The sequence below is a fragment of the Phoenix dactylifera genome, unplaced genomic scaffold, assembly GCF_009389715.1.
Source record: "Phoenix dactylifera cultivar Barhee BC4 unplaced genomic scaffold, palm_55x_up_171113_PBpolish2nd_filt_p 000608F, whole genome shotgun sequence".
In the NCBI taxonomy this organism is placed as follows: Eukaryota; Viridiplantae; Streptophyta; class Magnoliopsida; order Arecales; family Arecaceae; genus Phoenix; species Phoenix dactylifera.
Genome location: NW_024068004.1, coordinates 226,994 through 248,364, shown reverse-complemented (window position 1 = coordinate 248,364; position 21,371 = coordinate 226,994). Strand labels below are relative to the sequence as shown.

Below are 21,371 nucleotides of genomic sequence, written 5' to 3'. Positions count from 1 at the left end.
AATTCGAGTAAACTGGAATATTACAGATAAAACCCTTGAGGTATTAAAGTAAACATCCACAACTCTCGAAATCCTACAAGATAAGATGATTTTGAATCAGTGAATAGGTCTTATCTGACCAATTCTTGGAAACTACTAGCTTTAGCAGTATTTTGGGGAGTCTAAAGCCTTAGCTTGTGTATGGTCCAGATTTCACCGAGCACCCAAGTATAAAAAATTTTATAACTTCCTAACGGAAACTTAATGACTTCAACTTAAGTTGCATACTGACCTAAGATTTGGGCTGACTTAGTAATTAAAACTTTGTGTGCTTTTGAAATTCTTGGCACTTATGCATTTGAAATTAGATTTTATAAAATAATAAAATAAATTCTTTGGGTAGAGACAGCAGTTTGTGGGTACCTGAGCCGGAAACCCTCACGAGACAAAACTCGTCCACTAGGGCCACCTAGGGTTTTAAAGCCTTATTGCATACGGTAAATGCAATCGCGATTCCTGCGAAAGTGAGTTAGTTTTTTTTTATTTTGCTCGAGGACTAGCAAAATGTAGGTTGGGGGGTGTGATAAGTGCTAAATAGTGTTAGATGTATGCCCTAGAAGCCAATTTTTGGCTGACACATTATTAATTCTGGGACATAATTTATATTTGACTTTATTATTATTGAATAAATAAAAGGCATCTTTTTCATTCATATTGTTTATGTGTCTATGAATCGTCCAAGAATTAATAAGATGATGATGCATATTCTTAAGAGTTAAGAATTTGAGCCATGCATCATTGGTGATTAATTTCTAAATGCTCCTGATCGATGGATCATCACGAGGACGGTGATCAATCCGATGAGATCAGTGCACAGATTACTTTCCTTAAGGATGGACGAGACTCGAGTCCACAGTGTGGCGACACTGAAGTAATAGTGCAGGTGCTTGTTAAGAACAAGGGTACTGAGCGTGACCAATACAAGAAGTCACTTGGATGTCTATCCACTCGTCAGTGACTTGCTTGATGTTTCAGTAGTGTGACTGGTCCTTTGACCTGCGGTGCTTCGGCTACTCACAGTGAGGTTATTGTAGTTTGACTGCACACATACATGGTCTCTAGTCATATGGGTCCATGCAGTGTAGATTGGCTGCAGTAAGTTCACTGTAGGAGTAGGGTATGCACCTATAAGGAATCTATCGACCTTGATAGATAAGGAGAGATCCTATGTGATTTATAAGACTGAGTTCGTAAGACCTCGGCCGGGGCAGTATGCACAGTGGAGAAAGAGTTTTCCACTCTCGAACTTAAGTCGAATAAATCTTCACATATGACAGACGATGGGGTTTGACGAGTTGTCCATGACCTCCGTCCTGTAGGGATCCGCGATAGTAGGACTGTATCACATATTAACTGCACCTAGAGGTTCACCATTCTATTCTGCTGGGTAGCCACTACATGCTGCTAGGTGTCACTGGTGGACGGTGGGACTCATAGGGATTATCTTGATGATCGATAAATCCTAATGAGTTGAGTTGGAATCGTTCCAACCCATTGAAAAGAGTCTTCAATGATATTGTGATAGAGATCACAATATATCTCACTACCAATCAGAGTAGAACCTATGGGGTCACACACACTAGAAGTATTGACCGATCTGATGGTTGAATAGTGATTAGGAATCACAAATAATCAATTCGATTGATATTCAGTTGAAGAAGGAACAAAGGGAATTAATTAATTGGACTTGAAACTAGAGTCCTACTTCGAGTAGGATTCCTAGAGTCCTAATTGGATTAGGACTGGAAATCCTAGTTGGAGTAGGACTGGGATTCCTACTTGGATTAGGATTCCCACAATCCTACTTAGAATAGGATTTTGAATTCAATATGAATTCCTACTTAGAATAGGATTCCTAGAAGTCCCAATTGGATTAGGACTTCGGATTCAAATTGAGTCCTAATTGGATTAGGACTAAAATTAAATATATCCTAATATGGATTAGGGTTTCTTAAGTCACAATTAATTATTAATCTAATGAATCAATAAGACTCCTAATTGGATTAGGATTGAAGAGTTCAATTGAGTCAAAATTGATTCAAGTACTAATTGGATTAGGACTTACCTAGATTGGATCCATTGGTTCACCCTTGGGCTAAGCCCTAATAGGATTAGGGCTTGACCACATTAGGGCAATGCAAACCCTAATGTGGACTAGGGTTTACCAAGAGGGAGGGGCGCAAGCCCCTCCCCTTGATCACTTGGTGCGGCACAAGAGAGGGGGCCGGCGCCCCCTCTTTGGAAAGTCATCTAGGGCTCCTACTTTGGAGGAGCCCTTGATGGCTATAAAAGGGCTTATGAGGCCGGCGCCCTAGATGCATTGAAGCCTCTCCCTCTTGTGCCGTGGCCACCCTCTCCCTCTCCTTGTTTCAGCCGCAAGCAAGGGAAGAAGAAGATCCAAGTGTTGGCGGCCTCCTCCCCTTCCCTTCCTTCATCCAACGCAAGGAAGAAAAGAAGGCTGCGTGGGGATTCTTCTTCATCCTCTTCTTCATCCTTCTTCTTCCTCCTCTCAAGCATATTCAAGAGTTGAAAGAAAGAGAGGAGATTAGCCATCAAAAGAAGTCTTTGCAAGGGAGCTAGCACCCCGGGAAGACAAGAGATCTTTGATCAGGTCCTCTGCTTCGTGTGGATACCCGTAGAGGCCGGACGTTTGAACGGCTTCAAACGAACCCTCAACCTAAAACCACGAGCTTCAGTTTGCGGTGATCATCTACCCGCACAAGGTGAAGATTTGATCTCCCTAAAGGTTTTAAAAGTATTAATTCTTATCTAACTACGAACGGTCTAGAACAGCGTTCATGCGATGAACGTCGATCCCGCTTATGCCGATTCCGCTGCAATCTGATTTTTGTTTTGAAATATCAGCGGCATAGGCGGGTTCCCAACAGTGGTATCAGAGCCTAGGCTTCGTAGTTTAAGGTAAGAATTAATTATAAGTAGGCTTATTAGATTTGAAAATTGAATGATCATGCATGCTGAAAATTTTCTGCATGCAGAATTTTTCTAGGGTGCTGATTTTTACATGCTGATTTTTATATGATAAAAGGATGATTCTAATAGCATTGTTAATGTGATTACAAAGTATAGAATCATGATTAGCATGATCAGCAACCTATGTCATGAGATAATCAATTAATTATCAGATCTGAAAATTATAATTGTTGCATATGGTGATGATCATAGGATTCAAACCCTTTTGGTATTAAATGTAAAGACCTGCGATGTGATCTGCAATGTCATGTAATTTTACAGATGCTTGCATGCATCTTATTTGATGTTTTGAGAGGCCTGCGTGCCTCCTAAAAGGGGATGTAATTTATTTTTATTTTTATTTTATATCTGGTTGTATTTTCTGTGATGTGATGTACGTCAACGATCAAGTCGAAGATGATGCATGAGATGAACAGGGCTCTAAGCGGTTGATGGCGATTGGATCAAGAGTTGGTCAAGGATCGAGTCAAGGAGGCTTGGAACCAATTCAAGAGTTGAAGATCAGTTGATCGATTGACGTGCATGTGCTTGTAATACGACCTAATTAGAATCCATGATCATCACCTATTTAAAGTTTAGCTTTAATTATTGCTGCGATTATAACTGCCTGCAATGTGCCGTTTGCATGTGATGTGAATGTGAGTCGGGTAGATAGGTTTACATGTGATGTAGCAAACCCAATTGAGACCTAAATTAAAACCTCCTCAATCAAGTCGAGAGTGAACCGACATGAGCAAGTCATATTAGATTAATTGATCTAATTGGTGTCTAGGAAAGCATGAAAGGTGGTTACTTAATTAGGACCTTACTCTCTGAGTAAGGGGAGCCTCCCACCTGCTTACCTGGCCAATTGTTCGATTACCTCTTATGAAGAGCTCAAGTTGCAAACACTAAGACCTGATTAACCAATATTAAGTCAATAGGTCTTCCACTGTAGTAGAGCTGCTAAGGTCTTTCCGATGTTGATTTGTCTCGGCTGGACACAGTGGGCAAGTTGCATCCGGGGGCTGGACCTCTTTATAGACATGAGATGTTGAAGGGTAAAGGTGGGGTTGGGCACCAATAACTGTTAGGTGAGGACCCAATGACGACTTTATTCCTACGGTTATACGGTGGGTCTGACTTAACTAAGAAATGGGACCAATAACTGTTAGGTGAGGTCTTCATGGCTTAGAGACCAAGAAGCACTGCAACATGCTTGAGAAGCATTGTACAAGAGTTGTACATTCATCAATCTATGTGTCATCAATAACTGTTAGGTGAGGTGGCATGTAAATCGGTGGAACCGCAGTACCCACTAGAAACCCAAGTCGTGTAGGATTTCCGTTTTCCTACCAGGGGAGTATGAGGAATTCGAGAAAATAGTGGGAGTTACATTTGTTCTAAAAGACCTTAGAACAGATTAGGATCAAGTACAAAAGTCTAACTAGAATCTTTACTCTCTGCAGATCATAATGTCAGCCTCAAACCCTTTGACCCGTATTCTTGAGACCAACCGATTGACCGGAACCAATTACAAAGACTGGCTTAGAAATCTCAAAATTATTTTGAGCTGTGAGAAAATAGGCTACATACTCGATTCAGATATCCCCACACTACCAGCACGTCCTACTGATGTTCAGCGACAGATGCAACAAAAATGGCTGGATGATGACATTAGAGTTAAATGCTATATGATGGCATCCATGTCAAATGAACTCCAATGCCAGCATGAGAATCTCAAGACTGCTAGGGACATACTAGCACACCTGCAAGAGTTGTATGGTGAGCAGAGTCGCACAGCTCGTTTTGAAGTGACCAAGAGGCTCTTCAAGACAAAGATGCACGAAGGGCAGTCTGTCCATGATCATGGTCTGACTATGATCAAGGACCTAGAGGAGCTTGAGATGCTCGGAATGAACATGCACAAGGAATTGCAAGTGGATTTGATCCTACAGTCACTTCCTGATTCATTTGGTCAGTTTATAGTAAACTACCACATTAATAAGATTGAATCCACTAAGATTGAACTGATCAACATGTTGGTAACTGCTGAGGGAGCCTTGAAAGGTTCAAGGGGCAATGTCCTTGCTGCTGAGTTGACTTCTGGTTCCAAGAGAAAATCTACTTGGAAGAAAAAGAAGCCTGCAAAGAAGCAGAAGAAAGACAAGAAGCCAAAGAAGGAAGTTCAAAAGAAAAAGGCTAATGACAAAGGAAAATATTTCCACTGCAATGTCGACGGCCACTGGAAGAGGAACTGTCCTTCATACCTCGAGAGCCTGAAGAACATGAAAGGAGACAAACCTTCAGAAGGTATAGATTTGCTCATAATTGAAACTAATCTAACGGTTTCTTTTACTTCTAGTTGGGTTATAGATTCTGGTTCTAGTGCTCATCTGTGCACTACCATGCAGGGTCTAAAGGAAAGTAGAAGGCTGGCGGAAGGTGCGGTAACCCTTCGGGTTGGCAACGGGGCAAAAGTTGCTGCTGTGGCTGTCGGCACCTACCATCTGCGACTACCGTCTGGTTTTAGTTTATTACTTAGAGACTGCTATTATGTACCTGCTGCTAGCAGAAATTTGATTTCTGTTTCATGTCTAGCACAGGAAGGTCATGTTTTTACATTTGACAAAGACTGCTGTTCTATTTATTTAAGAAATAAAATAGTCGCACGTGGTTTTATGATTGACAGTCTCTATCATTTGCATATGGATGTATCTATAAATGTGTCTAAGCAAGTAGTGAATGCCAAAGAATCCAAAAGATCCAGGGATGAGATAAACCAAAAATATTTGTGGCACCTCAGGCTTGGCCATATTGGAGAGGACAGAATGAACAAAATGGATAAAGATGGGCTTCTCGGCTCATTGACTTCCGAGTCATATCCAGTTTGCGAATCCTGTCTTCAAGGAAAAATGGCCAGATTAACCTTTGTAGGACATGGGGAGAGGACCACTGAAATGCTTACCCTAGTACATACAGATGTATGTGGCCCATTCGATGTGCTAGCCAGGGGACGTTATTCGTACTTCATTACCTTTACCGATGATTATTCACGGTATGGGTATGTGTATCTTATGAGACACAAATCTGAATCTTTTGAAAAGTACAAAGAGTTCAAAAATGAAGTAGAAAAACAAACTGGAAAACCCCTTAAGGCTCTTCGATCAGATCGAGGAGGAGAATACCTTAGTGGAGAATTCTGGGACTATCTCAAGGACAATGGCATAGTCTCACAATGGACTCCTCCGGGTACGCCTCAACTCAACGGAGTGTCAGAGAGGAGGAATCGGACCCTATTAGATATGGTCAGGTCCATGATGAGCTTCACTGATTTACCTATGTTCCTTTGGGGAGATGCCTTACTCACAGCGATTTATTTATTGAATAGAGTTCCCTCTAAATCAGTTCCTACCACACCGTATGAGATATGGCATGGTAAGAAACCAAGTCTTGGTCATCTCAAGATTTGGGGATGTCCGGCCCACGTCAAGAGACTACAGGCAGACAAGTTAGAGGCTAGGACCATAAGTGCTCGTTTTATAGGATATCCTAAAGAGTCATTAGGATACAATTTTTACATCTCAGAGGATCACAATGTGTTTGTGAGCCGTCATGCCATCTTCTTGGAAAATCAGTTTATCCTTGATAGAGGCAGTGGGAGGAAAATTGAACTTGAAGAGAAAGTCTCTGAAAAGCAACGAGTCATGGATCCTATCGAACCCATTCATACAGAGCCAGTACACGATGTCCCTCGACCACCTCGTAGATCTAGTAGGGTCTCCCATCCTCCCGATAGATACTTAGGTATACTAGAAGAGGATACCGAGAAAATGTTCCTAGTGGGAGATAGGGATCATATACAAGATCCCAAAACCTACAACGAGGCGATATCTGATATCGATTCCGAGAAATGGCTGGAAGCCATGAAGTCAGAGTTAGACTCCATGCATTCCAACCAAGTCTGGACCTTAGTAGATCCACCAGAAGGTATTGTACCTATTGGATGTAAATGGATCTACAAAAGAAAAATAGGTCCGGATGGAAAGGTAGAGACCTTTAAGGCAAGGCTGGTGGCGAAAGGGTATAGTCAATGCGAAGGCATTGACTATCAGGAGACCTTTTCACCTGTAGCCATGCTGAAATCCATCCGAACACTGCTTGTCATTGCAGCATTTCATGATTATGAAATCTGGCAGATGGATGTGAAAACTGCTTTCCTGAATGGATATCTTGATGAAGATATTTATATGGAACAGCCTCTGGGTTTCACTTCCAGTGATGGAGATCACAAGGTCTGCAAGCTGCAAAGGTCCATCTATGGACTAAAGCAAGCATCTCGGAGTTGGAACACTCGTTTTAATGATGCAATCAAAATGTTTGATTTCATCAAAAACGAAGAGGAACCGTGTATTTACAAAAAGGTTAGTGGGAGCGCTGTCGTATTTCTCGTACTGTACGTGGACGACATCCTCCTGATAGGGAATGATATTCCCATGCTAACCTCGGTCAAGGTCTGGTTGTCAAAAGAGTTCTCCATGAAAGACCTTGGGGAAGCATCCTATATTTTGGGAATAAAGGTCTATAGAGATAGATCTAAAAGGATGCTTGGCCTATCACAGAAAATGTATATAGAGGAAGTGCTGAAAAGGTTCAGCATGGAAAACTCCAAAAGGGGTCTTTTACCCCTTAGGCATGGAATTCATCTCTCCAAGAAGATGTGCCCCAACACATCTGAAGAGATTCAACGCATGAGCAAGATTCCTTATGCATCGGCAATAGGGAGCCTCATGTATGCCATGCTATGTACACGACCTGATATAGCTCTTGCTGTGAGTGTCACAAGCAGATATCAGTCAAATTCAGGTGAAGAACACTGGACAGCTGTGAAGAATATTCTTAAGTACTTGAGAAGAACTAAAGATTTATTCTTGATTTTTGGAGGATCATCAGAGTTGAAGGTAGAAGGATACACAGATTCAGACTTCATGACTGATGTCGATGATAGAAAGTCAACATCTGGATATGTATTCTTGTGCAATGGTGGTACGGTAAATTGGAAGAGTTCCAAACAACCGATCATTGCTGATTCTACTATGGAAGCGGAATACATCGCCGCCTCCGAAGCTGCTAAGGAAGGCTTCGGGTTCAAGAAATTCATTGCGGAATTGGATGTAATGTCATCAGATGCCATAACACTCTACTGCGATAATAATGGCGCCATAGCCCTTGCTAAGGAGCCAAGATCTCATCAGAAGTCCAAGCATATAGAGTGGCACTTCCACCTCATACGCGACTATGTTGAGAAGAAGTATGTCGAGGTGCAGAGAGTAGACTCCGCGGACAACGTGGCAGACCCATTCACTAAACAGCTAAGTCAGCAAAAGACTGAAGCCCACCTTGAGAAGATGGGACTAAGATATATGACTGATTGGCTTTAGTGCAAGTGGGAGATTGTTAGATGTATGCCCTAGAAGCCAATTTTTGGCTGACACATTATTAATTCTGGGACATAATTTGTATTTGACTTTATTATTATTGAATAAATAAAAGGCATCTTTTTCATTCATATTGTTTATGTGTCTATGAATCGTCCAAGAATTAATAAGATGATGATGCATATTCTTAAGAGTTAAGAATTTGAGCCATGCATCATTGGTGATTAATTTCTAAATGCTCCTGATCGATGGATCATCACGAGGACGGTGATCAATCCGATGAGATCAGTGCACAGATTACTTTCCTTAAGGATGGACGAGACTCGAGTCCACAGTGTGGCGACACTGAAGTAATAGTGCAGGTGCTTGTTAAGAACAAGGGTACTGAGCGTGACCAATACAAGAAGTCACTTGGATGTCTATCCACTCGTCAGTGACTTGCTTGATGTTGCAGTAGTGTGACTGGTCCTTTGACCTGCGGTGCTTCGGCTACTCACAGTGAGGTTATTGTAGTTTGACTGCACACATACATGGTCTCTAGTCATATGGGTCCATGCAGTGTAGATTGGCTGCAGTAAGTTCACTGTAGGAGTAGGGTATGCACCTATAAGGAATCTATCGACCTTGATAGATAAGGAGAGATCCTATGTGATTTATAAGACTGAGTTCGTAAGACCTCGGCCGGGGCAGTATGCACAGTGGAGAAAGAGTTTTTCACTCTCAAACTTAAGTCGAATAAATCTTCACATATGGCAGACGATGGGGTTTGACGAGTTGTCCATGACCTCCGTCCTGTAGGGATCCACGATAGTAGGACTGTATCACATATTAACTGCACCTAGAGGTTCACCATTCTATTCTGCTGGGTAGCCACTACATGCTGCTAGGTGTCACTGGTGGATGGTGGGACTCATAGGGATTATCTTGATGATCGATAAACCCTAATGAGTTGAGTTAGAATCGTTCCAACCCATTGAAAGGAGTCTTCAATGATATTGTGATAGAGATCACAATATATCTCACTACCAGTCAGAGTAGAACCTATGGGGTCACACACACTAGAAGTATTGACCGATCTGATGGTTGAATAGTGATTAGGAATCACAAATAATCAATTCGATTGATATTCAGTTGAAGAAGGAACAAACGGAATTAATTAATTGGACTTGAAACTAGAGTCCTACTTCGAGTAGGATTCCTAGAGTCCTAATTGGATTAGGACTGGAAATCCTAGTTGGAGTAGGACTGGGATTCCTACTTGGATTAGGATTTCCACAATCCTACTTAGAATAGGATTTTGAATTCAATATGAATTCCTACTTAGAATAGGATTCCTAGAAGTCCCAATTGGATTAGGACTTCGGATTCAAATTGAGTCCTAATTGGATTAGGACTAAAATTAAATACATCCTAATATGGATTAGGGTTTCTTAAGTCACAATTAATTATTAATCTAATGAATCAATAAGACTCCTAATTGGATTAGGATTGAAGAGTTCAATTGAGTCAAAATTGATTCAAGTACTAATTGGATTAGGACTTACCTAGATTGGATCCATTGGTTCACCCTTGGGCTAAGCCCTAATAGGATTAGGGCTTGACCACATTAGGGTAATGCAAACCCTAATGTGGACTAGGGTTTACCAAGAGGGAGGGGCGCAAGCCCCTCCCCTTGATCACTTGGTGCGGCACAAGAGAGGGGGCCGGCGCCCCCTCTTTGGAAAGTCATCTAGGGCTCCTACTTTGGAGGAGCCCTTGATGGCTATAAAAGGGCTTATGAGGCCGGCGCCCTAGATGCATTGAAGCCTCTCCCTCTTGTGTCGTGGCCACCCTCTCCCTCTCCTTGTTTCAGCCACAAGCAAGGGAAGAAGAAGATCCAAGTGTTGGCGGCCTCCTCCCCTTCCCTTCCTTCATCCAACGCAAGGAAGAAAAGAAGGCTGCGTGGGGATTCTTCTTCATCCTCTTCTTCATCCTTCTTCTTCCTCCTCTCAAGCATATTCAAGAGTTGAAAGAAAGAGAGGAGATCAGCCATCAAAAGAAGTCTTTGCAAGGGAGCTAGCACCCCGGGAAGACAAGAGATCTTTGATCAGGTCCTCTGCTTCGTGTGGATACCCGTAGAGGCCGGACGTTTGAACGGCTTCAAACGAACCCTCAACCTAAAACCACGAGCTTCAGTTTGCGGTGATCATCTACCCGCACAAGGTGAAGATTTGATCTCCCTAAAGGTTTTAAAAGTATTAATTCTTATCTAACTACGAACGGTCTAGAAACAGCGTTCATGCGATGAACGTCGATCCCGCTTATGCCGATTCTACTGCAATCTGATTTTTGTTTTGAAATATCAGCAGCATAGGCGGGTTCCCAACAAATAGTGCATAAATTAATATCTTATTCATAGCACTTATCATTATTTTAATTCATATATTTTGTAAATTCAACTAAAAAAATGTATTACCTTCACCATTGCATTTTAATAAATTATCAAAGGTAATTCAAGTTGATTTGATTATTTATTAATTAAGTTTAATGCATGCAGGTCAAGTCAAGCTCAATTAGGTAAAGCCTAAACGGACACTACATCATTTCACAATTTTATATTTTCCAGAGTCGACTCCAAGAAATCTTTTCCAAAATTTAGTGCTTTTCAAGTTCACCTAAATTTCTTCCCACTCGTTCCAACTCTTTTTCCACATAACCCAATTGTCCTAGGTTCCCTCAAACTGATATCATTTTAATTGCATTTTTTTTATTAAATTTTTTAGTTTAATTTTCTTCACAAACTCTTCTACCGGATACGTGCTATTGTGTGGTCTTTAAAGTTGACTATCAGATACGTGCTATTGCGTGGTCTTTAAAGTTGACTATCAGCATCTCGCCCCAGGGTCTCCATTCTTGACCTGAAGAGGGCGGCCATTAGGAGTTCAGCTCACTAGGTCTCTTGTTCAGTTGGCTTTCTTGGACAACTAGCACCCATCAAGTCAAGTTGGGCATGCTTCCTCCCATTTGAGCTTAGTCTCTACTAGATCTTTTTATTGGCTCTGGATAAGTAGAACGGAGGTTTAGTCACTTCTAGGTTGTCTCTGTGGGAATACCAAGTCAAGTTGGGCATGCTTCCTCCCATCTGAGCTGTTGACCCCCTAATGGATTTTGATGAATACAAAACACTAGAGTATAATTTTCTTTATATTAACAATTTATCTGAGGATTTCAGGTGTTTAACTAAGAATATTGTTAAGAATTGTCAAGGCATGTTCCCATATTTTTCGAGGATTTATTGAAGATTTTTTTAGATGAAGAAAACGGATCAGGGGCAGCCGAGACGTCTCCGGTTTGTTCTAGAGACGTCTCTGGCACGTAGAAGAGGAACTGGCACGCCTGGAGACGTCCCCGGCACCTGCCGAGGCGTCTCGCAGGGTCGGAGTCGACTCCCGATTTTTCGAAGTCGACTCTCTCAGAGACGGCAGAAAGGCCGATTTCAAGGGATGCGCGCGAGTCGTCTCCAAAGGACGCGGAGTCGTCCCCACACATAAAGCACAAACATCCCGAGACGTCCCCAGAAAGCGCGGAGACGACTCTCTCAGGGATTCCAGAGGACTTGTTTTTCATTGATAAAACTTCGGAGTCGTCCCCGACGTCGCGGAGTCGTCCCCATGCATAAAGTACAAACATCCCGAGACGTCCCCGTAAAGCGCCGAGCCGACTCTCTCAGAAAAACAGAAAACAAGAAATCGAGCTGTTCTTCTCCGGAGTCGTCCCTAGAAAGCGCCAAGTCGACTCCAACATCGTCAAAAGAATTTCTATACAGCCGAGACATCTCGCGTTCAAGCGGAGACGTCTCCGGAACGCCTGGGACGCGACTGACACACTTTTGCAGGTTTGTTTGAATTTCAAACGGCTATATTTTTGTGTCTAACGGATCTATTGCTTGTAGGACTATAAAAAGGAGCTTTTAAGTGCCTTTAAACAACTTCTCACCAACCAAACACAAGATCATTCAAGAGAGAAGAAAGAGAAAGAGGTTCAAGGGAGTTGGTGCTTTCAAGAGGAGAAATCAAGTGCATTCAAGTCATCTTCATCTGATTTTGTGCTCATCTACTCACTCCCACTCGGCAATCAAAGCTCGCATTCAAGCCAACGTGATCCACATCGGAAGAACCACCATCACCCACACTTTCAACGGCAAAAAGGGTTCTTCCGGTTTTGTTGTTTCTCATTGTTATATTTGCTTTCATAAGAGCTATTAAATCTTTGTAAAACGTTTGAATATTGTGCTTGTTCCAGTCAAGGGACTTGGAACAAGGGATAGGCGTCCCAAGCCTAGGTTAAATTGGGGGATTGTAGGGTTCGTTGTTAGCCCGGGGTAAAACAACGAGTTGGGTAGTTCACTCGAAAAACTACCGGACTGTTATCGCTGATTATAGTGGAAATTCCCAAAGGTGTTTGGGGAGTGGATGTAGGAGCAGTGGAAGCTCCGAACCACTATAAACCTTTGCGTTTGCGATTGATTGTGCTTACAACTTTATTTTTACTTTAGCACATACACTCGTGTGTTTTTGTTTAATTAGACAAAAAGTTTTAAAACACTCAATTCACCCCCCTCTTGGGTGACCATCTCTGGGCAACAAGTGGTATCAGAGCAGGTGCTCTGTGTATTTCTTGAAGACCTAACCGTCTTTGCCAAAGATCAAGATGGCAACACCCTTCAACAATGTTCCTGCTGAGGGGCAGGCTACCAATAGACCTCCACTCTTCAATGGGACAAATTATTCCTATTGGAAGAATAGAATGAGGATTTTTATTCAAGCACAAGATTATGCCTTGTGGAGGGTTATAATCAAAGGACCACACGAACCATCTCACATAGTAAATGGCGTTCAGGTTGCCAAACCTGAGGAGGATTGGGATGAGAATGATAGTAAGATGGTTCTCAATGCTAGAGCCATGAATTCATTGTTTTGTGCTCTAGATGTAAATAAGTTTAATAGAGTCTCCACCTGTAGTTCCGCCAAGAAAATATGGGATAGACTTGAAGTTACCCACGAGGGTACTAATCAAGTCAAAGAGTCTAAAATGAACATTCTAGTTCATAAATATGAGTTATTTAAGATGGAACCCAATGAAACTATTTCATGCATGTTCACACGCTTCACTGATATAATAAATGGCCTAAAGAATTTGGGTAAATCTTACACTAACTCAGAACTTGTGAAGAAAATTCTCAGGTCCTTGCCAAAAGTTTGGGAAGCGAAGGTCACGGCGATCGTAGAAGCTAAAGACCTCAACACTTTGGCACTTGAAGAACTATTGGGCTCATTGATGACGCATGAGCTCACAATAAAGCAACATGAAGAAGATGTGCCAAAGAAGAAGACAATCGCCCTCAAGGCTACTTCAAGTGCTTGTGAAGAAGAAAGCAGTGAAAGTGAAGAAGAGAGTGAAGATGAAGACTTGGGCTTAATAGTAAGGAAGTTCAAAAAATTCATGAGAAGAAACAAGACCTTCCCAAGAAAGAAGTTTGGAGGGAGAAATGATTGGAAAAAGGAAAAAGAAAAAGAAAGAGACCCAATCATATGTTATGATTGGAAGAGACCGGGACACATCCGCTCCGAATGCCCTCAACAGAAGAAGCACTATGGAAAGAAGAAGAAAAAGGCGTTGAAAGCAACTTGGGATGATAGTGACACATCCTCCTCCGAGAAAGAGAAGGATGAGACCGCCAACTTGTGTTTCATGGCATTCGACGACGATAAGGTATGTCAAAGCTCAACTACAGATTTTACTTTAGAAGAATTATATGAAGCTTTCCAAGAACTCATAGATGATTGTGGTATGTTAGGAGTAAAAAATAAAGAACTAAAGGCCTCCAATCAAAAACTAAAGGATGACATTAAAAACCTATTGATTGAAAAGGAGAGCTATGAAAATGATAGCATCATTGACCTAAAGGATAAAAATTCAAAACTCATCATTGAAAATGAAACGGCAAAAACACTCATTAAGGAATTAAATCTAAGAGTCAAAGTCCTACTCAATAGTAATACTTCACTTGCACAAAATGTTGAATCCCTTAAAAATGATAGGAAAGAATTAGCTAAAGAAAATTTGAACCTTAAAGATGAGCTACACAAGTATAAACCAATTGTGCAGAAATTTACACATAGCTCGGAAAAATTAAATCTCATTCTATCCAATCAAAGAGCTGTTTTTAATAAAGCCAGATTAGGATACAAAACTAGCAAACAACAAAAATATTTAAAGAACTTTTTTGTAAAAGCAAAAGATGTCAAAACTGAAAAACCTACATGCTTTTATTGTGGGAAAAGTGGACATAAAGCTTATTCTTGTATTCAAAGAAAGATTCAAACCAATAAGAACACACTTGTTAAGGGTAAAAACACAACTAAAATATGGGTGCCTAAGGGAACCAACTACACTAACCAAGAAGGACCCAAGAAAACTTGGGTACCTAAGAGCTTCACATGATTATTTTACAGGTATGCCTTGCAGCCGGGAGCAAAAAGAGAATGTGGTATCTTGATAGCGGTTGCTCAAGGCATATGACCGGTGACAAGAGCCTCTTCGTCACCTTGAAATCAAAAGAAGGAGGAGTAGTCACATTTGGAGACAATGCTAAAGGTCAAATCATTGGCGTTGGTAAAATCTCCATATCACCCTCCTCATTTATTGACAATGTATTGTCAGTTAATGGATTAAAACATAATTTATTAAGTATAAGTCAATTTTGTGACAAGGGCTTTAAAGTGTCATTTGAATCTTCCCTATGCATAATTAGTAGTCCAATTGACAATGAGATCATACTTATGGGACATAGACTTGGAAATGTTTACATGGTAGACCTTGATGATCTCACCATGAAGGATGGCCAATGTCTTGTAGCCACGGATGCTAAGGTCAATGAGACTAGCTGGTTATGGCATCGTAGGTTAGGGCATGCTAGCATGAATTTAATTTCTAAATTGATTACAAAAGATCTAGTCAAAGGACTACCAAAAATAGACTTTGAAAAGAACAAGATTTGTGCCGCATGTCAACTAGGAAAACAAACAAGAAGCTCTTTCAAATCTAAGAACATAGTCTCAACATCAAAACCCTTAGAACTAATTCACATGGATCTATTTGGACCCACTAGAACTGCTAGTCTAGGGGGTAAGAAGTTTGGTCTTGTAATTGTTGATGATTTTTCACGTTTTACATGGGTTTCATTTCTTGCCCACAAAGATGAATCCTTTTCCGCTTTTATCAAGTTTCATAATGGGATTTCGAATGAACTTAATCTTAAACTAAAAGCAATTAGGAGTGATCATGGTACCGAGTTTGAAAATCTGCATTTTAAAAAATTTTATGAAGAAAACGGTATCAATCACAATTTTTCGGCTCCTAGGACACCCTAACAAAATGGGGTGGTAGAAAGGAAGAATCGCACACTAGCAGATATGGCTCGTACCATGTTGTGCGAATCGGATCTACCAAAGTATTTTTGGGCTGAAGCAATCAATACTGCCTGCCATATTTTAAACCGTGCTTTAGTTAGATCTATCTTAAAGAAAACACCTTATGAGTTGCTGAAAAATAAGAAGCCCAATATAAGTTATTTTCATATTTTCGGTTGTCGCTGCTTTATTTTAAACAATGAAAAGGACAATCTAAGTAAGTTTAGTGCTAAATTAGATGAGGGGATCTTCTTAGGTTATTCCTCATCTAGTAGAGCATACAGGGTCTTCAACAAGAGAACTCTCGTTGTTGAAGAATCCATTCATGTTGTTTTTGATGAAGCTAATGGAGATTCTTCTAGAAAAGAAGAAGATGGTGATGCAGGTATACTTAAAGACAGAATGAAGGAGTTCTCCATACAAGACAAACAACTTGAAGATGAAATCAAGGAAGATACAATTCAGCAAGATGGAGAAGATCAACCCCAAGCAAGAAATCAAGATCTTCCGAGGGAATGGAGGTATGCACATGGTCATCCAAGGGATCTAATCCTTGGTGACCCTTCACAAGGGGTAAGGACAAGATCCTCTTTAAGAAATACTAGTAATTATCTTGCATTCGTTTCACAAATAGAGCCTAAATCACTAGAGGAAGCCGAAAAAGATAAAAATTGGATAAATACTATGCAAGAGGAATTAAACCAATTTGAAAGAAATCAAGTTTGGACTCTAATGAAAAGACCCCCTACTGTTTCAATTATAGGCACCAAGTGGTATATAGAAATAAACTAGATGAAGATGGAATAGTGATAAGAAACAAAGCTAGGCTAGTAGCCAAAGGCTACAATCAAGAAGAAGGCATAGATTTTGATGAAACCTTCGCTCCTGTTGCTAGGTTAGAGGCTATTAGACTACTTTTAGCATATGCATGCTTCATGGATTTCAAACTCTATCAAATGGATGTAAAAAGTGCATTTTTAAATGATTATATAATGGAGGAAGTTTATGTAGAACAACCTCCAGATTTTGAAAACTACTTACATCCAGATTATGTCTTTAAATTGCATAAAGCATTGTATGGACTTAAGCAAGCCCCTAGGGCATGGTATGAAAGATTAAGTAATTTTCTAATTGAAAATAAGTTTAAAAGAGGAAATGTAGACAAAACACTCTTCATTAAAAGAAAAGGGAATGACTTATTGCTTGTGCAAATTTATGTGGATGATATAATTTTTGGTGCTACTAATGATAGTCTTTGTCAAGAGTTTGCTAAGCTTATGCAGGGAGAATTTGAAATGAGCATGATGGGTGAGCTAAACTTCTTCCTTGGGCTACAAATAAAATAATCAGAGGAAGGCATCTTCATCAGTCAGTCCAAATACATCAAGGAAATGTTGGAGAAGTTCAAGATGAAGGATGCAAAGGAAATCAGCACACCCATGGGCTCAAGTTGCAAGCTTGACAAAGATGAAAAGGGTAAAAGTGTAGACTGCAAATTGTACAGAGGTATGATAGGGTCTTTACTTTACCTTACTGCTAGTAGACCAGACATATTATTCAGTGTTTGCATGTGTGCTAGATACCAAGCATGTCCTAAAGAATCATATTTGCAAGCTGTTAAAAGAATATTCAAATATCTAGTAGGGACATCTAATGCAGGTTTATGGTATTCTAAACAATCTGATTTAAATTTAATTGCTTATTTCGACGCTGATTTTGCCGGGTGCAAACTCGACAGAAAAAGCACAAGTGGCACATGTCAATTCTTGGGTGCTAACTTGGTTTCTTGGTTCAGCAAGAAACAGAATTCAGTTGCCTTATCCACAGCTGAGGCTGAGTACATTGCAGCCGGAAGCTGTTGTGCCCAAGTTCTTTGGATTAAGCAACAACTTGAAGATTTTGGTATCAAGATGGACAACATTCCAATTAGATGTGATAATACAAGTGCAATTAATTTAACAAAAAATCCTGTCCAACACTCTAAATCAAAACACATAGAGATTAGGCATCACTTTATAAGGGATCATGTGCTGAAAAATGATGTATTGATTGAGTATGTATGTGATAGTCAACTTTAAAGACCACGCAATAGCACGTATCTGGTAGGATAGTGATTACGGGTATCGATCCACAGGGATTGGGGTATAGTTATTTTTCTTAAAAATAAAAATATTTAAAATGATGAATTTGTGAAGACTATTAAACTACGCAATTGAATAAAAAAAATGCAATTAAAATGATATCAATTTGGGAGAACCTAGGACAAGGAATTCACCACTAACATCGGAACAAGGGTTATTTATATTTTAATTTATTCTTGGATTAACATGCAAATTGGCTACAAGCCTAATAAACATTTAAATAAAAATTCACAAAAGTAATTTGGGCATAATCCATCTTCAGTTGGCATGAAATGTCTACCCTAATCTAAGGTGGCAGCACATCGCATCTTCCCTAAGCATGGACTATCTTATATTTACTTAGTGATCATGAAGAACAGTTGTACGAACATCATACTTAAAATCACAGAAATTAAATATGATTCAAAAGAAGATTCCCATTAAAAACAATAAGTTCATACAACCCCAAGAATATAAAATCAAATATAAAATCCTTATTCCTTTGTTAGGGCTGCATCCAGCCCTGGAGAAGAAATCAGCCCTGCATATAGTTGTGGACGATAGCAGCAGTGCGAAGAGCTTCCATCTTCTTCCTCCCTTCCTCCTCTGCTTATTTTTTTATTTCTCTGGTATTCCCTCCTGAGAAGAGATTGGAATGCCTTCTCTGTTTCACGGTTGACCCTTTTATAGGCTGCGCCCTTCCTTCTCCTCTTCTTCGTTTCACGTCATGGATAAGGATGAACCCTTTGCCGTTGGGATGAAGTTTGGACTGATTCGTTGGACTGCTGTGGTTCGGATCTTAGATCCGGCTGCTGGGATGCTGATCAAAGGAGAAGATGCGTGAAGCCGGACGCGTGGGAAGATGAAGTCAATCCGAACGGCTGGAATGCTAGTTCGGTTGGGAGGAAGTGGCTCACAGGTTGCTTTATTTTCGGACAAGATGACTCTAGAATGCAGGGGATTTGGATAAAGAAGAGATGGATTACATCCGTGGATGAGGTGCTGGGAACGTAATTGGGAGCTGATCCCTTGTCGATGGAGGAGGCTTTGGAGAGGATCTCGGACGGTTGCTGGCTTCCAGATGCTGTGAAGATGAGTTGGGATCCTGTTCCAAAACAGGGGAGGATGGAGTTCCTTGCCGTGAAGCTCGGAATGGTTGTTGTAGAGCTGGGAAGAACGCATAGACTCATCCATTGATAGGCTGGGAGATGATCCGAAACGAGAGGATCTGGATTCGGCTGGTGTTTGAATGTTGGATAAAGATAGAAGTTTGTTTTTTTGGCAAGCATCGCGGGAGGAGCTGTTCCGGAAGCCTTGGAGATGAAGACACGGGAGGAATGAGCTGGGAATCCTGTTGGATGTGGGATAGATCACAAACGGAGGATCATGTGGGATGCTATGCATTTAGTTGTTTGATCCGAACGGGAAAACAACCTGTGAAGCTCGGGATTTGACTGGCCACGAGATGAAGATGAATCACAGATATGGTGAGCTGGGACGGACATGGAGGAGATGAGGAGGAAGAGGATACGGCTGAATGGCGGATTGGAGCTTATCCGGGAGAAGAAGATCACGGAGAAGATGGGATTGATCTCGGTTTGGGAAGCGGCTGAGAAGAAATCTAGGAGGAAGGTGACATGGTTACAACGCGGAGAAACAGGGGAAAAGAATGACTTGGAAGATGCTTTGGATGCGGACGAGATTGGCTTGGATAAGGCTGCAAGCTGGAACAGGGGAGTTGATTGAAAGATAAAGAAAAGACGTTGGGAGGAATGAGCGGGATGCTGGGAGGAAGATACGATGGGAAGATGAACTGGGATGCAAGGGATTATGTTTGCATAAATCTGGGGCTTATCCGTGGGTGGTTGGGATGGATGGGAGGAGTCACGAAAGAATATTTTTTTGGAGTTAATCTAGAACTGTGGCTCTGTTCCTTGGTTCCGTCTTGGGTCCGAATGAAGGCTGGAGTGTGGGATGGACTCGGAACAAGATGAGATGGAATGAAGGGGGATTTGCATGATAGCGTGGCTTGTTTGAAGATTCTAATTTGGTTTGGCTGGGAAGATAGAATTAATTCTATTTGGTTGGAAAAAGGCCAATGACTAGAATTCTCTGAGATCTGTGCAACTATAGATGAATAGATGATATACTTTGAGATCTGAGAAATAAATGATTGAAAAGTGTGGGAAGAGAAGTAGGTGAAGAAACGGGAATTAATGGGAAGCACTGGGTTTTGGAGGAGAGTTCTTGGAGTCGACTCTGGAGGATGCTGCAGTGTCCATAGGCTTTACCTTATTGAGCTCGACTCGACCTGCATGCATTAAGCTTAAATAATCAAATCAAACTTGAATTACCTTGGATAATTTATTAAAATGCAATCATGAAGGTAATACATTTTTTTGGTTGAATTTACAAAATATGTGAATTAAAATAATGATAAGTGCTATGAATAAGATATTAATTTATGCATTATTTAGCACTTATCACACCCCCCAACCTACATTTTGCTAGTCTTCGAGCAAAATAAAATAAATAAAAAAAACTAACTCACTTTTGCAGGAATCGCGATTGCATTTACCGTATGCAATAAGACTTTAAACTCCTAGGTGGCCCTAGTGGACGAGTTTTGTCTCGTGAGGGTTTACTGAAAGAGTTTATTGTTTTATAAAATCTAATTTCAAATGCATAAATGCCAAGAATTTCAAAAGCACACAAAGTTTTAATTACTAAGTTAGCCCAAATCCTAGGTCAAAATGCAACTTAAGTTGAGGTTATTAAGCTTCCGTTAGGGAGTTGTAAGACTTCTTTATACTTGGGTGCTCGGTGATATCTGGACCATACACAAGCTAAGGCTTTAGACCCCCAAAATACTGCTAAAGCTAGTAGTTTCCAAGAATTGGTCAGATAAGACCTAATCACTGATTCAAAATCATTCTATCTTGCAGGATTTCGAGAGTTGTGGATGTTTACTTTAATACCTCATGGGCTTTATCTGTAATATTCCAGTTTACTTTTTACAACGATGGCTTTCACACTATCGTCTTTTTCAAGGTCAATATTATATTTTTTTTCTTTTTCTTTTTCTCTTCTTTTTTTTTGAGATTTATAAATTACGCACTTTTACTCTTGTAATGATTCCTCCGTGTAGCGAGCACTCAGTCAACACTCCCACACCAGATGGCGTAAGGTGTTGGGCATCAAGACTCCCCTACGGACCTATGCTCGGGTTCCTCATTACAAGCCCGCTGACCTTTGACGATAGGTAGCCCTTTTCGATGTACCTGACTAAATTCACTTTTTTTTTTTTTAATAGCGAATTAGATAGGTATGATTCATCAGGACTCAAGGTTGCT

At 40.7% G+C, this 21,371-nt stretch overlaps 1 protein-coding gene across 1 annotated transcript in view; it reads left to right on the top strand.

Moving 5' to 3' along the window:
• Positions 1–18,779, top strand: part of LOC120106699 (ATP synthase subunit 9, mitochondrial) — a 46,314-nt gene extending 27,535 nt beyond the window's left edge. The window contains exon 4 of the mRNA XM_039119730.1: positions 18,709–18,779. Within this exon, the coding sequence (XP_038975658.1) occupies positions 18,709–18,779 (71 nt within the window). The remainder of the gene's footprint in view (positions 1–18,708) is intronic.
• Positions 18,780–21,371: the final 2,592 nt, after the last annotated feature.